This window comes from Scyliorhinus canicula, chromosome 1 (genome assembly GCF_902713615.1).
Source record: "Scyliorhinus canicula chromosome 1, sScyCan1.1, whole genome shotgun sequence".
Classification (NCBI taxonomy): domain Eukaryota; kingdom Metazoa; phylum Chordata; class Chondrichthyes; order Carcharhiniformes; family Scyliorhinidae; genus Scyliorhinus; species Scyliorhinus canicula.
In genome coordinates this window covers 35,438,151-35,452,926 of record NC_052146.1, presented here as the reverse complement: position 1 = coordinate 35,452,926, position 14,776 = coordinate 35,438,151, and the positions used below count along the sequence as shown (strand labels likewise).

Here is a 14,776-nt window from a genome sequence, read left to right as displayed (position 1 = left end):
TTAAAATTTGACCCAACATCTAAAATAATTTAATGATATTGGAAAGAGTAATTTATAATTTGAAAGTGATGTTTGTAGACTTCACAAAAGTGATTCATTGTCAATTTCTACACCAATTAGCCTGTTAAATATATTAAATTGCATGGAAAACAATATACCATTTACCAATTGAAATTATAAAATAATGTCACCTTGATGACACAGGACATTGGTAAATGTATGCACTGTCATAGAGTATGTGTATCAGTTTGCGCTTAAAATCAACCCACAATTTTAATTCCCAAAGCTGGCTGATTTGTCAAATTTTTTGTCTGCAGGTGGAATGTATGATTCCTTACGATCAAAATATTTTTTTTCTTAGTTAACATCCCTGAAGCATCTTAAAGGCCTAAGAGTATGTTACTTGAGGAAGGGGTTGGGGTGATATTGGAGAGGAAAACCAGGAAAGAAAAGGGGTGGCACAGTGGTTATCACTGCTGCCTCACAGCACCAGGGACCCCGGTTCGGTTCGGGCCTTGGGTGACTGTGTGGAGTTTGTACTTTCTCCCCATGTCTGCGTGGGTTTCCTCCGGCTGCTCTGGTTTCCTCCCACAGTCCAGAGAGGTGCAGGTTAGTTGGATTGGCCATGATAAATTGTCCCTTAGTGTTCAAAAATGTGTAGGTTCATTGGGGATGAGGTGGGGGAGTGGGCCTAGGTGTGGTGCTCTTTCAGAGGGCCGATGCAGACCCGATGGGCAAAATGGTCTCCTCTGCACTGTAGGAATTCTAAATAACTAGCAAAAGATATTAATAAAAATTAAACTAATCATTCAGGATTAAACATGAAGATGCATGGGGTAGTGGTGCTAATAAATAAGTGGGTAGTGTTTGAGGTTCGGAATCCAGTAGCAGATTCGGGAGGGGGGGGGGGGGGGGGGGGGGGGGGGGCAAGGTTTGTGATGGTTAGTGAGAAATTGGAGGGGATGTCAGTGGTGCTGGTGATCGTCTATGCCCCAAATTGGGATGACGTTGAATTCATGAGGCGGGTGCTAGGAAAGATTCCGGACCTGGACTCCCACCGGTGATAATGGGGGGGGGGGGAGGACCGGTTGAGTCCACGGTCGGGGAGGGTATCGGCGGTGGCAAGGGAGTTAAAAGGGTTTATGGGGGGGGGAGTGGACCAGTGGAGGTTTGGGAGTCCGACAGCAAAGGAATTTTGGTACTTCGCCCATGTGCATAGGGTGTACTCCCGGATCGACTACTTCATTGATGGATAAGACTCTGCTGGCAGGGGTGATCTGCTCAGAGTGTTCATCGATTATGGTCTCGGACCACGTGCTGCAGTAGATGGGCTTGCAAGTGGAGCGGAGGGGGGCAGTGCAGTGCCCGCAATGGAGGTTGGATGTGGGATTGTTAGCAGATGAGGAGGTGGGTGAGGGTCGCTTAATGTTATGGGTGAGGTTTCGGCCTCCACGATATGGGAGGCGCTTATGGCAGCGGTCGGGGGGAGTTTATATCGATACAGGCACATAGGGACAAGACGGAGCGGGCTGAGATGGTGAGGCTGGTGGATAAGATCCTGCAGGTAGATAGGAGGTATTCGGAGGCCCCGGAGGCTGGGTTGTTGAAAGAGCGGCAGAATAAAAATTAAACTACAAGCGGTCCTGAAAGCTGAATTAATGTATCCAGTGAGCGCACACATTAGGGTGCCAGTGTTCACTTCTCTCAACCCGGCCAACAGCAGGTACATAACTGGCTACAGAACACTCCACCCACTATAAATGAGGAGTGATCTAGACTTGGAAAGTGCCTTTTTTCCCTATTTATTGGTGACTCTGAATGATCCTTCGCCCACCCATTTAAACTTCACATCTGAGGCAACTATTGCTAGTGAGCAGATTTTAATCTGCATGGCTAGAAGAAGTGAACTGCAAGCACAGGACGACCTGGTTTTCTCCGCAGCATAGGAGTGCCACTGCACAGGTACACACATGTGGTGATGCTCCTTCACATGTCCCACCCTGCATCAGCTGACTGAGCACATGGTGCAACCGGTTTGGGGCATATTGCTGTTATGAGAGTGCTGGCCTCTTCAGGGCCTGATCCCTGTTCAAATCCACAGATGTCATTTAGAAGTGTTTTTAGTTCTAGTTTATCACAAACCATGTGGTTTAGTTTGTGTTTACAGACAGTAGCAGCTGCTGGGATAAGCTGTTAATGTGTATCCACAGCGCCCTCAGAGCAGAAGCTTGCATTTAGGTGCCCTCTGGTCAGCACTAATCTACATTTATTTTATTTTGCTCTTCCCAGATTCAAGAGCCACACAATGGTCCACATGCAGCTGGAGACTCCAGCTTTGTAATTGAAAACAAGTTACAAATTAATTTAAAAAAGTCTCCCTGAGGTTGCTAGCCTCCTACATGTTCTAAAGCTGGATGGAAATGAAGCAACTGTATTGAAGATTTTGGTTCTTCCCCGGTGGCTCATACCAGCGCCCAGTTTCCCTGATTTAAAAAAAAAAACAATTCCTTTCTCAAGAGTTACAAAGCTAATGTGCAGAATGGACAGGTCACCCGTTAATCCATCTCCTTGTTTGCTCCAAAAACCAATTCAAACTGAATCTAATTCATGGTCCCTACGAAAGAGACAGACTATATCCAAGCTGACGAGAAAAGGATTGCCCTTGACCCCACTCTTGAGCTTGGCCAGTTTCCCTGGTTGTTGGAGCTCGTTCTCATGATTGAGGTAAAGATTCAGGTGAATAATGAGACAAAGAACAAAGAAAGATTACAGCACAGGAACAGGATCTTCGGCCCTCCAAGCCTGCAATGATCCAGATCCTCTATCTAAAACTGTCGCCTATTTTCTAAGGATCTGTATCCCTCTGCTCCCTGCCCATTCATGTATCTGTCTAGATATATTTTAATGACGCTATCGTGCCCGCTTCTACCACCTCCGCTGGCAATGCATTCCAGGCACCCACCACCCTCTGCATAAAGAACTTTCCACGCATATCTCCCTTAAACTTTTCCCCCTCACCTTGAACTCGTGACCCCTAGTAATTGAGTCCCCACCCTGGGGGAAAAAGCTTCTTGCTATCCACCCTGTCTATACCTCTCGTGATTTTGTAGACCTCGATGAGGTCCCCCCTCAACCTCCGTCTTTCTAATGAAAATAATCCTAATCTACTCAACCTCTCTTCATAGCTAGCGTCCTCCATACCAGGCAACATCCTTGTGAACCTCCTCTGCACCTTCTCCAAAGCATCCACATCCTTTTGGTAATGTGGCGACCAGAACTGTACGCAGTGCATACAGAGACGTTTTGTGTCAACCGCAAATTTAGAAATTGTGACCCGAACAGCAAGATCTCCGGTTTTATTATATTTCAGGAAAGCAAGGGTCCCACTGGAACCTCGCTACAAACCTCATCCATTAACCGGAGCTCATTTCCTGTCACTCAGCCAGTTTTGTATCCATGTTGTTCCTGCCCCTTTTTATTCCATGAGCTCACATTTGCTCATGTGTCTGTTGTACGGCACTGGATCCAATTATCTTTCCGCACCTAGTGCTGCACTAAAGCAGACTTTCATCTATTCCATAGTGAGTAATTCCCGCTAGTCAGTCGCCAGGGCCGTATAGCTTGAGAGGCACCACTCCATATCCAGCGTGGCTGACCAGGAGTCTCTCTTACTCTTACCACCAGCCATTGGTGTGTTTGGAAGGGTTTGCAGGTTGACACTCAACTGTTTGACCACATCATGAAAGCACCCTCCTTGGCCATCAAGTCCTGGGGTAGGGCTCGAACCAGGAGCTTCTGACTGCGAGGCAGTGATGCTACCCACTGTGGCACGAGACCTCCTAGACTGCCAGTCTAGAAAATGCTCTTAGTTTGTCATTTTAGCTGTTGTTTTTCCTGACCAATAGATCATGTCCGGACCAATGATTTGACATAGCTACTAATTCAGATGCTTGTGGTAGAAACAAAATAGAATAATGCTGGCTCATGGTGAGACCCGAGTGATTTTTTGTAGTTGCACATGTGACTCTGGAAGGAATGTTTTGAACTAAATAATATGATCTTGTCCTATTTTGAAATCATTTGGAATATCTTCAATACCGACACTCCCTTTCTATACTTCAAAAAAAGTCTCCAATTCTAACTCCACCTAATTAACAAATATAACCTTCCCGACCCTCAGCTCCATGCATCAATGGATCTAGCAAACACGGTGGGTTGTGTGGGATGACGAGGCAAATTTAAATGTTAAGTCTCTCAGCAAGTAGGGTGGCACGGTGGCGCAGTGGTTAGCACTACTGCCTCACGGCGACACGGTCCCGGGTTCGATCCCAGTCGCTGTCCGTGTGGAGTTTGCACATACTCCACGTGTCTGGGTGGGTGTCACCCACCACAATGTGCAGGGTAGGTGGATCGGCCATGCTAAATTGGCCCTTAATTTAAAAAAAGAAGAAGAAAAAAGCGTCTCAGCAGGTGTATCAATTCAGCAAGTATTTACCTGCCTTTCAAAATCCGTGATTCACAAATAGTTTCAGATGAGACTTCTATAGCTGCATTGTTAAAATATGTAAATGGCACTTTGAATTTCTGTAGAGAGCTCAGCACTTTGAGTCACAATAGTTTATCTTCCACCCATCGCTGACTCTGCGGTTACTGAAAAGCAACTCAAGCGCTGACGTATAGGCCTTCAGACCTGGGGCCTATTGGGTTGAAATTGTTCAAGAAAGACAAAAGATCACAAAACATTTCTCCTGCTTCAGAGATGATTGACATATTAATTTATTTGCATCTTTCACAATTTTGAGTGTTGTTCTTCTTTGTGTTGTGTCCTCCTGAGACCCATATGGTAGACTGGAGCCTGACTTGTCAGTGTGTCTGGAGAGCCAGCTGACAGCAAATCTATTGACTGTACTTTCCAATTTCTCCTTCCTCTCTCCGGGGCGGGGGAGGGGGGGGGGGGGGGGGGGGGGGGGGGGGGGGGGGGGGGGGGGGGGGGGGGGGGGGGGGGGGGGGGGGGGGGGGGTGGGGGGGGGGGGGGGGGGGGGGAGAATCATTTGACATCTCCGTCTGAGATCCAGAGGCCTGCATGTGAGGTATCTGAAATCTGAGTCAGATCACTATTCTGCGGCCCCCGTGTGTACAATATCTTGATTTTTTAAAATCAAAATTGCTTTCAGACTCTTGTAATAAAATAGAGAGGGCTGCATAATTGCCAATTTGGTATCATCTTAAGGGACATTAAAGCAGCGGAGAGTGCGAAGAGCTATTCAGTTCTGTGGTCATGAAACTAATTCTTCTGTTCTTGCCTGAACTTGCATTTTTGCCTTGAATGGATAGAAGCTTCTAACAATCCTGCAATACAGCTCACTGCCTCACTTGTTCAGCAGCTGGCATGTACTCAGCTGACACCACAGTTTATTTTTCCACCAGCCGCGTTATACCAAATGATGTGAGAATTTCACAAACTGGCGGTAGCAAAGTTTACACAGTTTACAAATGGATATTGACAAAGCAAAATGTATATATTAAAAGGCTGTGTACAGGAGCACCACGTCCCTGCTGATTTGTGCATTTGCCCTCATTCCATTCCTACACACACTCCCCGAAGCCTTGGAAACTATTTTGCATGACAAACTGCGATGGCCATCCAATGGTGTTGAAACCAAAAGCTGCAGAAAGCTACTTTTTCTGGCAATGCTCTAATCCTTTCAACTGGGGGTGAGGCGTGTCGGGGCACTCCATGGGCGTTTATTGAAGAAATGAAGTGCAATGTACTTTTGCTAATGTTCATAATGCCATGGATTTTTCATTGTATGTTGTGTTTGAAACAGTTAGGTGTGGTCATCAGTATAAGTGCAACAGTCCATGCTGAATTGGCTTAATTTTTCCTTTTTTTTTGGTAGGTTATAATGCTGACTTTCCTCCCCCCTAGTTCTCTTTACGTGATCTTCACCCATAATCGCACTGCCCCAAACCAACCCCCACCCCACATCCTACTGCCACCATCTGTTCACCAGATCACCTCTGCTGAAAGAGCAGTCGAGCACTTATTTTGTAGCTCATGCCCACATTGTTCTTCGCTCATTGCTGGGAACTGCACAAGAGCTCTCTGGTGCAGGAAGCACTCCTTATTTTCCTCTTAGCCACCTAGGGCAGACTAAGACTGGACAGTTGCTGGGCTAGGAAACTTAACTTGCCTTTTTCTTTATTTTATTAAGGGGCAATTTAGCGTGGCCACTCCACCTACCGTGCTTATCTTTTGAAGCAGATACTGGGGAGAATGTGCAAACTCCACACGGATAGTGACCCGGGGCCAGGATCGAACCCAGATCCTTGGTGGCATGAGGCAGCAGTGCTAACCACTGCACCGTCATGCCATCAGCACTTTTCTATTAATTTCTACTGTGAATGGGTCTTTGCAATGTGAAGAGCTTAGTTTTTATATTATTACTTTTCTCTTATGGACAGAGCTGCAGAATACCTTCAGGCTTCATTCTTTACATGGTGGGAACTGAGTGCAAGATTGTTCGCATTACTTGTTGCGGAGAATGTGGGTTATACCATCATGATGTAAGAAAAGACCCATTATAAGTGAAGGATGTTTTTATTGGTGTTTAAAAAGAAAATTAGGAGATCTTGATGTTGTTGGTTTTTACAATACAGGAGTGCAGCGTGAAGATTAGAGTCACTCGATGTAAATGGGTAAATTGCATTTATTAATTTGATTACTAGTTCTTCTCTCTCCCTCTCTCTCAGGTCCGTGAGATCCTTGGCTACTGCACCTGTCCATCTCAGTTCCCCATGACAAAAGTATCTGAGGGTAAATATAAAGTCGGTGAGACCAGCACACTGATCTTCATCAGAGTAAGAGCTTTATGCTATAACCATTTCAATTTTGTACTTAAAAGTTGTAATAAACGACCACAAGTGCACTCCCTGAAGGAACTGCATGTAACAATACTACACAAAGTCTGTAAATTTATACAGCAATGATGGTCAAAATATTATAATTTTCCTCCCTAGAGTGGATAATGCCAAACTATTATTCACTGAGGGAGGTGGATGTTAAGAATTAGTAAAAATGGCACATATTTAGGATTGGAAGGAAGGGAGAATTTGCACTCTCAACACACTGAAAACTATAACAAGGAGCAGAATGTGCATTCTAACTTCAACACATGAAAAAACATTTAAAGATATTTATCAGCGGACTTTGTCTTAGCTTGTTTTGCAACAAAAGGCAGTCAAAGGTTGACTCTGTCAATTTTGCAATATAATCTCAGTTCAAGACGCCCAACAAGCACAAAGGCAATCATTTTTAGAATACTTGTTTGTGGGGGAGCCTCTATTTCCCAACAAATGTTGCTTCAGCCATTTTCTGTGTCTCTCCAAGACTCTGCTACTCAGCAGGGTGACTAAGCTCCCTGTGCCAGGAGGGAAGCGACCGTTCATCTTTCAATGGACCCGTAACAGCCACCCATTGAACGTCCCCAAATGTTTTTCTAAAAAGATTTGCAAACTTGAGACATGTTTGAACTTAGAAAATACAAATAGTTTGTGTTCTGCACAAAATCGTTACTGATAGGGAATCAAATTCATTGGGCGTGATTTTGTGGCCATATTGCGCTCGAGCGAGAGCACAATGCGACGGGTAGATCGCGGGAGAGTCCTCTTGCGGGCTTCCTGGCAGCCTTCACCTTGCTGGATCTACCCAAGTCCTGCGTGGCAGCAGAATCTGAAGCACACCCAAAAGAGGTGTGACCAATCTAAGTAGGTTTTAAACCTACTTAGGCACTCTTACCGGGATCCACCGGCCATCTGAGGCCCCTGGGCAGTCAGCAATAGTGCATGGTGGCTCCCTACCCCTCCCCATGGAATGCAGGCACTTTGCCTTGGCACTGCCAAGGTGCACAGATGGCATTATCAAGCTAGCAGGAGCACTGCCAGGGTGGCAGTGCAAGGGTGACCAGGTGCCACTGTGGCACTGCTAAGGATCAGGGCCCAAAGGGGGCCATGTCCATTAAAGGGGTGGGGTGGGGTGGGCAGGGATGCATGGCAGTTAAGTAAGGGCCTCTGGGGAGGTTGAGGGGGGGATGCAATCCTGGAGGTAGGGTGCACTCTCTGGGGAGCATGCTCTCACTTGGGGTGGGGGGGTTGTGCCCATGTGTGGGGAGTGACATTTCCCATGGATGGGGGTTGTGGGGGGCCCACAAGCTCATATATGGAGATTGGGGTACCTTTTCAAAATGGCGCCTGATCTGAGTTCAGCTCCCTGGTGCTAAACAAAATTCAAAGTGTGGGCTAAACTGGTGAAAAACTCCCCAGGGCCTAAAAGAGCGACTACGTGTCGTTTGATAACAGTGGGGAACTCACCGGCAGAGCCGGAGGGAAACTTCCTGGAACACACACACACAACCCCCCCCCCCCCCCCCCCCACACAAATGAACTTAGAATTTTTTCTGTTGAATTCCACCCATGGGCTGCAAAGCAGCAAAATGTCAATACCATTTGTTACTTTTTAAATGATCTGGAGCACGCTACCTGAAAGCAGATTCAAAAGTAACTTCCAAAAGTGAATTGGCTAAGTAAATGCTTGAAGGAGGAATACATTTTCAAAGCTATGGGAAAAGAATAGGGGAGTTCAAGGTACTTGCTTGGGTCATAATGGATTGAGTGGGCTTCATCTGCACAGTTATTTAGATGCGATCACCACTGTTTCTGTGACGGTAACTGATTACGTCAGAGTGGTTGACATCATATCACATCTTCATTCAGCGCATTGTGACGATCTAGTTCATAATTTATATGTTTTAGAATATAACTTTTAGTCTTAGATAAAAATGTTGTAGATAAATGGTGGTTCAGAAACTAAATACAATTTTAATGTAACGGAAAACTAAATAAGCTTGGGTGGGTAATAAACCTATGATTATCGTACAGCTCAGAGTTGATGGTGAAAATAGTTGTTAACAATGGGTGAGACATCTGGACCTCTTGGTGGACCCAGGGAATTTGGAGAGAGGGGGATTACGTCCATTAGATATTATTCTTATGGGTTACAGAATCAAAGAGCTGCGTTGAAGAGAAAACAATTTTTTGATACTTCGCTTTGAGTCTATTCCAAAGCATAATGTGTTGTCAAAGAGATGGGCTGTGAGGGTAGACTGTTCCTTTGTTTAATTTAGCTCCCTATTTCTCTCAGAATGCAATTGCAGATATGTTTTTTTTGTGTGAACTGCAGCTCCAAGTTGGGAAAGCTAAAGGAAATAAATATTAGTCAGGCTTACATTTTAAGCAGAGAAAATACCACCGTTATCATTCACTCCTTTGACCTTGTCCATTCTTCCTATTTCACTATTTATTCAATTCACTATTAATAAAATCTTGGTGTTAATGGATATGGTCTTGTTTTATCTTCCTGATGTTTTAATTTCACTGCTAATATGTGTGCACTGCAGATAAGATGCAGCATTGACACAAAATCACATTTGTGTTACTGAGGGGAAAGAAGCAGAAGTAAATCAAATTACAGAGATTTGTCGAACTTGGGTGGCAAGGATGATGGATGAGGAACAGGGCGGTGCGGTGAACTACAGTATTAGGTGGGGTTGGGAGCAGTTGAGTTGATAGGAACAAGGTGGGAGAGTGAATTCTCATACTTGCCTTTCAGCTCACGTCCGAGTTTGAACTCGGTTCAGATCTTCTCCCAGTAAAGAAAAAAAATGCATGAAATGAGTTTCAACCCATTGCTTGAGTGCAAATTGCAAAATCAGCAGAGTTCAACAATAAATAATGTATCCTTGGTCATTGCTGTTGAACTGATCGATGGAATGACCTAGGAAATGGACATCAAGGTCAGTTTTAGCTAGGGCTAAAGACCATCAAGAGGTTGGGGTCAGAGGAAAGGCTTGTTACTCCTGAAGAGTTCAAACTGTCCCTAGAAGATGTGAAACACAAAACAGGCCATGGTGTGAATGGGCACAGGAAACTAGAGTAATCTATGATTCTGGAATTCCAGAGTAATTTGCTCATGCTAGGCACGTGATGGGTTTGGTCACCAATCCTCCAGCCATTACACAGTGCTATATCTTTATATTTGTATGGATAACACTAAAAGTACAAGTTTGCTCAGGAAGCCTAAAGGATGGTAAATGTATGAAATGACTATCTACCTCCTATCAAATGACTATCTACCTACTATCATTTGCTTAATGAGGTGCATGCCTATTTTGTCCCTTTTCTAGGTGATCTTGACCCTACAATCTATCAATCTCACTTATGAAATCTCAGGACTTAAAGAAAAGCACTGCTGGGCGGCACGGCGGTGCAGTAGTTAGCACTGCTGCCTCATGGAGCTGAGGACCCGGGTTCGATCCCGGCTCCGGGTCACTGTCCGTGTGGAGCTTGCACATTCTCCCCGTGTCGGTGTGGGTCTCGCCCCCACAACCCAAAGATGTGAAGGATAGGTGGATTGGCCACGCTAAATTGCCCTTTAATTGTGGGAAAAAAATTGGGCACTCTAAATTTATAAAGAAAGCAAATTACTGCTTATCTGAATGTTTAGAAACCATTTGCGTACCAACACACATCAATCATGTTGCTTCATTTCTGCAGGTTCTTAGAAATCATGTGATGGTGCGTGTCGGAGGAGGGTGGGATACACTTGAACATTACCTGAACAAACACGATCCCTGTAGATGCTCTTCGTTTTGTAAGTGTGCACCGCGAGATAGATTCCACTTCCTCTCATCTCGCCGTGTTTCTTTTTCAAACCTCGTTAGTTCCTGTTAGTAACTATAGTCAGCTGATGTTTTTGTCAGCATTTTGTTTACTATTACTTTGAATGCAAAATTTGTCAAACTCTTTTATGCCTTCCAATATTTTTTTAAATAAACATTTTATTGAGGTATTTTTTGGCATTGTAACAGTAGCAATATAAACTATGTACATAAAAATATAAACATAGTGCAAATACCACCTCCCTCCGCCACAGGTCCCACCATTAATTAACCCCCTAATCTACGCTGACCTAACCCCCCCCCCCCCCCCCCCCACTTCTGCTGAGGATTAATTCTCCGCAAAGAAGTCGATGAACGGTTGCCACCTCCAAGGCAAACTTAATTTTCTCCAGCCAGAGAAAGCTAACCATGTCCGATAGCCAGGTCTCCGACTTCGGGGGCCATGCTAGTAATATCCGCCTCCGGGCTACCAGGCAAGCAAAGGCCAGAACGTCTTTCTCCTCCTGGATTCCCGGATCCTGCAACACCCCGAAAATCGCCCCCTCTGGACTCAATGCCACCCTTGTTTTTAATACCTTGGACATGACGTCAGCAAACCCCTGCCAAAATCCCCTTAGCCTTGGACATGCCCAGAACATGTGGACATGGTTCGCTAGTCCTCCCGCGCATTTTGCACACCTATCTTCCACCCCAAAGAAACTGCTCATCTGGGCCACTGTCATGTGAGCCCGGTGAATGACCTTGAATTGAATCAGGCCGAGTCTGGCACAAGTTGCGGTTGGGTTGACTCTACTCAACGCGTCCGCCCAAAGGCCCTCCTCTATCTCTCCCCCCAGCTCCTTCTCCCAATTTCGCTTCAGCTTCTGAGTCTGCGCCTCCTCTGATCCCAGAAGTTCCTTATAAATGTCAGAAACGCTCCTCTCACCTCTCCATCCTCTGGAAACTACCCTGTCCTGAACCCCCTTAGCGGCAGAAGTGAGAAGGCTGGTACCTGTCTACGCAGGTGCAGATATTGAAATTCGTTTCCCCCGCCAATGCAAACTTCTCCTCCAGCGCCCTCGTATTCGGAAAGCTCCCCTTTATAAAAAGTCCTTCATCCTCTCAATCCCCGCCACATTGGGGACCCCCCCCCCCCCAATCCATTCTCCCCGGGGCAAACCCCCCCCCCACCAGCCACTTCCTAATCATGGCTATGTTAGCCGCCCAGTAATAATTGCTGAAGTTCGACAGCGCCAGTCCTCCCTCTCCCCGACTCCACTCGAGCATTACCCTCCTCACTCGCGGGGACTCCTCCCCCCCCCCCCCCCCCCCCCCCCCCCCACCTCCCAATACAAAGCCCGCTATAACTTTATTGACCCACTTTAAAAAGACCATGCAATGAAGATGGGGAGACATTGAAATACAAACAGGAATCTCGGGAGGACTGTCATTTTCACCATTTGGTCTCTACCAGCTATAGACAACGGGAGCGCATCCCATCTCCGGAAATCATCTTTAATCTGATCCACCAACCGACCAATTTAAATTATGTAGCTGGTCCCAATGCCACGCCACTTGGATACCTAGGTACCTGAAACTGCCCCTTGCCAATCCAAACGGCAGTTTCCCCCAGTCACCTCTCCTGACTACTCGCCTGGACCACAAACATCTCGCTCTTCCCCATATTAAGCTTATACCCTGAAAACCGGCCGAATTCCCCTAAAAGTCCCATGATTTCTTCCATTCCCTCAATTGGATCTAAAACATACAGAAGCAGGTCGTCCGCATACAGCGAGACTCTGTGCCCATGCCTTCCAATGTTAATGGTACTATGTAAGCGCAATTTGTTCATTTGGAAACCTTCAGACCACTAATAACAATTGGGATCCTGGGGCGGAACGGTAGCGCAGTGTTTAGCACTGCTGCCTCAAGGCGCCGAGGACTCTAGTTCGATCCTGGTCCCGGGTTACTGTCCATGTGGTGTTTGCACTTCTCCATGTGTCTGCGTGGGTCTCACCCTCCCAACACAGATGTACAGGGTAGACGGAGTGGTCATGCTAAATTGTCCCTTAATTGGAAAAATCAAATTGGGTACTCTAGATATATTTTTTAAAAAACAACTGGGATCCACTGTTTTTCCAAGGGTCTAATTTTATAAATCAATATTGATAGCGTTGAAGAACACCTCATGTTGTTGCTCTATCGTCAGAACTAGAGTATTTATAACACGGTAACTGGCCTTTTTAGCCCAAAAGGTCCATCTCATTTCATTGTTTATAATCCACACAAACCTCTTAACCCTTTTATCTAACCCCATCAACATAGCCTTCTTTACCGGTTTAGCACAGTGGGCTAAACAGCTGGCTTGTAATGCACAACGACGCTAGCAGCGCGGGTTCAATTCTCGACCCCAAAGTGCCTTGATTAGAAAGAGAAAAATCAGCCAGGTTTTCCAATCCTGATAAATCATCTAGCGACTGCTGCAGGAAGTGTGTGGGTGTTGGGTGAAAAGGCGATCGAGATCCCCAGGTTGTGTACCCCTGTCTAGAATAGCTCGACTCAAATTACTCATCGGGTTTGACAAGCGATTTCCTGTAATTAAGCTTCTACTTGTCCTGGGGCCTGGGCGCGCAGCCTTGGCTTCTTCACTTGGAATTCTTGGAGACAGAAACAGTCGAACTGCCCGTTTCATAACTTGACGCACGTTTAGAAACAAAGGCCTTGGCCCTAGAGTGATATTCTCTTGTGAAAACAGTAAAAATGTTTTTGAAGATATTTCAATCCAAGTAGTACTGCAATTGTGAAAGCATTGTGAGCTATTAATTGTTCATTTTTATTAAATTGAATTTTCCATTGCTCCACCCTCTCACCTGAACGTGTTGGCTTTGTTCCATGACTCCTGGCAGTTCAGTTACTGCCTCAGTTACATAACCATTTCTCATGTTGAACCGAGATGGAGAGGGCCAGTGATCTATCAGGCTAAGGAGAGTATTGTAACTAAACATGTTTCTGTCCTTGCAATGGTCACTGGCCTGTGATCAGGGATGCGATCTGAGTCATCCCTCCTCTTGGCCTGGAGTTGCAGATTGCTGCAACAGCTAAGATGTAACCCAATACCTCTTAATAATAGAACTTCGTATTACCCTGGTCTCGATGCTGGCTAATACCTTTATTTGTTAGACCATTGGGTTAATTTGTTTTAACTCTGAATGCCTTTCTCTGTTTTTTTGTCCTAATTTGCTGTTTTGTTTTCTTCAACCACTTCCTCATCACCACTCCTCACCCCAGCCCAGATGTACAGCCAGGAAGGTAAACTATGGGCGACAGACATTGAGTGCATAGAGGTGGCCAGACTTTCTGAACTTTACAGCTGCATACGATCTGCAGACACTCGAGAGCTGCAGGACATGGAGAACCATTTACAGAAGCATTTTTATTACTATTGCACACAATTATATGGCTTCCCTCTTCACTTACCCTTCACTGGCTCGCTCACGTCCTCCTTTGCTAACTTGCCCAGATGTGGGAGGGCTGGAGTCTTGGCCTCTTTCCCCCTCTCTGCCCAACCTGCTCTCTGTACTTAATGATCTGTTGAGTTGTTCGCTGCAAAATACTTTTCACTGTACCTAGGTACACGTGACAATAAACAAAATCCAACTCCAATCCTTCCGCACCTGCACCATCAACAACTCCTCCTCCCACTTGACCATAACCCTCTCCGGAGACATTCGGGATTCTCCGGGCCTGCGCCAGCTTGGAGAATCGGAGTTGACGCCGAGATGGCCCGCGACGCCGGGACGCAATCCTCCAGCAACCAGAGAATCGCCGCCAGTTGCGAGTGCGCGGCTGATGCGGTGCCAGTCGGCGATTCTCCATGGTCGACCGGCCAAGTTCCCATCGGCGTGGTTCTAACATGGTTCCACCCGCCGGGAGTTCAGACCCGCGGCCCATGGTGGCCGTCCTGGTCGGGGGGGGGCGGGGGGGATCAGACTCCGTGAGGGGGGGGGTCTCCACGACAGCCAGACCCGCGATCGGCAGTGCAGGGCAGCGCATCGGCGCCA

At 46.2% G+C, this 14,776-nt stretch overlaps 1 protein-coding gene across 1 annotated transcript in view; it reads left to right on the top strand.

Moving 5' to 3' along the window:
* Positions 1-14,776, top strand: part of gas2l1 (growth arrest-specific 2 like 1) — a 67,412-nt gene that overhangs the window by 34,607 nt on the left and 18,029 nt on the right. Inside the window, exons 2-3 of the mRNA XM_038783291.1 lie at positions 6,754-6,861; positions 10,612-10,708. Of these exons, the coding sequence (XP_038639219.1) occupies positions 6,754-6,861; positions 10,612-10,708 (205 nt within the window). The remainder of the gene's footprint in view (positions 1-6,753; positions 6,862-10,611; positions 10,709-14,776) is intronic.